Here is a 2,500-nt window from a genome sequence, read left to right as displayed (position 1 = left end):
TACACACACAAATCTCACACACAAACAATTGAACATACACACACAACTCACAAACAAAAACACATACAAACACGCACACATAAATATACACACATACACTCATCTACGCATCTACCCCCCCCCCCCCCCACCACACACAGTCACCTCATACAAACACAGAGGCACGCACGCACATACAAACATGCATACACACACACCCGAACACACACACCAACACACACACACACACACATACACACACACACACTAACACACACACATACACACACACACACACAGAGACCAACACACACACACACACGCACACACACACACATACACACAGACACACAGACACACACACACACCAACACACACACACACAAACAAACACCAACACACACACACACACACACACACACACACACACACACACACACACACACACACATACACATCATAACACAGAAACAGTGACTGACAGACAGACAGAAACAGACAGAGAGAGAGAGAGAGAGAGAGAAAGAGAGGGGGTGGGGATGACGATGACCCGTGACCACACGACACAACACTGACCAGCCCTTTCACACTTTGTCCCGTGGAACATGGGAGGGCAGGCACACTTGTACAGGCGGCCCTCATCCTCTGAACTGCACGTGCCCCCGTTCAGACACGGGTTGTTTAAGCACTTGTCTGAAAACACACACACGGTCAGCACGCCTTTCAGTTAGTCAGTCCGTTACATTCCGGTTTCTTCTTCATCTTCTTCGTTTGTGGGCTGAAACTCTCACGTTCACTCGTACGTAAACATTGGTTTTTACGTGTATGATCGTTTTTTTCCCCCGCCATGTAGGCATCCGTACTCTGTTTTCGGGAGTACATTCGGTTTTTTAAAATTTTATATAGACACCCTGAAAAACATTCTGCATACAGTGATGTGGCACCTCTTCTGTTGAACAGAGTGTGTTGATATGAATGAATGATATGAATACTTATATAGCGCCTATCCTCGGTCCTAGACGAAGCTTTAAGCGCTTTACAAACACAGTCATTTGCACAACAGGTTGCCTACCTAGGCAGAGCCGACTGACGGCTGCCACTGTGCACTCATCATTCGTTTCCTGTGTCATTCAATCAGATTTCAGGCACACACAAACACACTCAGACAGTCATGGAACAATTTACGTGTATGACCCTGCCATTAGGACAGCCACACCCCTTTTGGTGGGTGTGTATGCTGGGTATACTTTTGTTTCCATAACCCACCAAACTCTAACAAGATAAAACATCAAAGAGACTTGAAGAGGAATGTTACAGCAAGGCTCGTGCTGCCAGACAACGTCACCACAGAGCAGTTGTCTGTCCCTGCAGCTCCAGCTGACTGCCAGTGCCCTATGTGCTGACCACTCTGTAACTCCAGCTGACTACCAGTGCCCTATGTGCTGACCACTCTGTAAGTCCAGCAGACTACCAGTGCCCTATGTTCTGACCACTCTGTAACTTCAGCTGACTACCAGTGCCCTATGTGCTGACCACTCTGTAACTTCAGCTGACTACCAGTGCCCTGTGTGCTGACCACTCTGTAACTTCAGCTGACTACCAGTGCCCTGTGTGCTGACCACTATGTAAGTCCAGCAGACTACCAGTGCCCTATGTGCTGACCACTCTGTAACTTCAGCAGACTACCAGTGCCCTGTGTGCTGACCACTCTGTAACTTCAGCAGACTACCAGTGCCCTATGTGCTGACCACTCTGTAACTTCAGCAGACTACCAGTGCCCTGTGTGCTGACCACTCTGTAACTTCAGCTGACTACCAGTGCCCTATGTGCTGACCACTCTGTAACTCCAGCAGACTACCAGTGCCCTATGTGCTGACCACTCTGTAACTTCAGCAGACTACCAGTGCCCTATGTGCTGACCACTCTGTAACTTCAGCTGACTACCAGTGCCCTATGTGCTCACCACTCTGGTTTCACTTTCACTACCAGTGCCCTATGGTGATCATGATTCGACATGTAAAAAACATTCACCTAAATTGTGCAGATTTAGTCAACAAAGTGCATACACTGGAATATGTACACACATTTTGTGTGAAAAGGACGTTGTTGTTTTTTCTATTTGATGACTATTCCAAATGATTTATTCATGGTAGTTTTCCTCTGAATACCATGATTGTATGTTGTTATGTATTTCACATCTTCATTTGCTGATCACTCTGTAACTTCTGCAGACTACCAGCATCCAGCAAAATCCAGACTTGATCTGCAGAGCCACTCCTGTGTGTGTACAGATAGACTACACAGTCCCGTTTACCCTGAAACCAAGGGACCACTATTAACTGCAATCAGGATAGATGAACATTCCACTGATTTGAAAATTATGTCCTCTCAAGATATCAAAAATAGAAGAATACGATGCTATAGTAGCACGTAAAACATACAGCTACAAGACAAAATGGTTACCATACTTACCTTTGATTGGAAGCAACATATAAACACATGTTTGTTTGTTGTTGTTTTT

At 45.9% G+C, this 2,500-nt stretch overlaps 1 protein-coding gene across 3 annotated transcripts in view; it reads right to left on the bottom strand.

Moving 5' to 3' along the window:
- The window catches only part of LOC143277541 (uncharacterized), a 52,623-nt gene that overhangs the window by 33,398 nt on the left and 16,725 nt on the right, over nt 1-2,500 (bottom strand). For 2 of the 3 annotated variants that reach the window (XM_076582420.1, XM_076582422.1), the window contains exon 7: nt 556-672. The exons of the other annotated variant lie outside the window; for it this stretch is intronic. In XM_076582420.1, coding sequence (XP_076438535.1) covers nt 556-672 — 117 coding nt within the window. The remainder of the gene's footprint in view (nt 1-555; nt 673-2,500) is intronic. 3 annotated transcript variants of the gene reach the window in all.

The sequence above is a fragment of the Babylonia areolata genome, chromosome 34 (genome assembly GCF_041734735.1).
Source record: "Babylonia areolata isolate BAREFJ2019XMU chromosome 34, ASM4173473v1, whole genome shotgun sequence".
Taxonomy (NCBI): Eukaryota; Metazoa; Mollusca; class Gastropoda; order Neogastropoda; family Buccinidae; genus Babylonia; species Babylonia areolata.
Note: the sequence above shows the minus strand (reverse complement) of the source record. Positions and strands in the feature narration are given on the sequence as shown.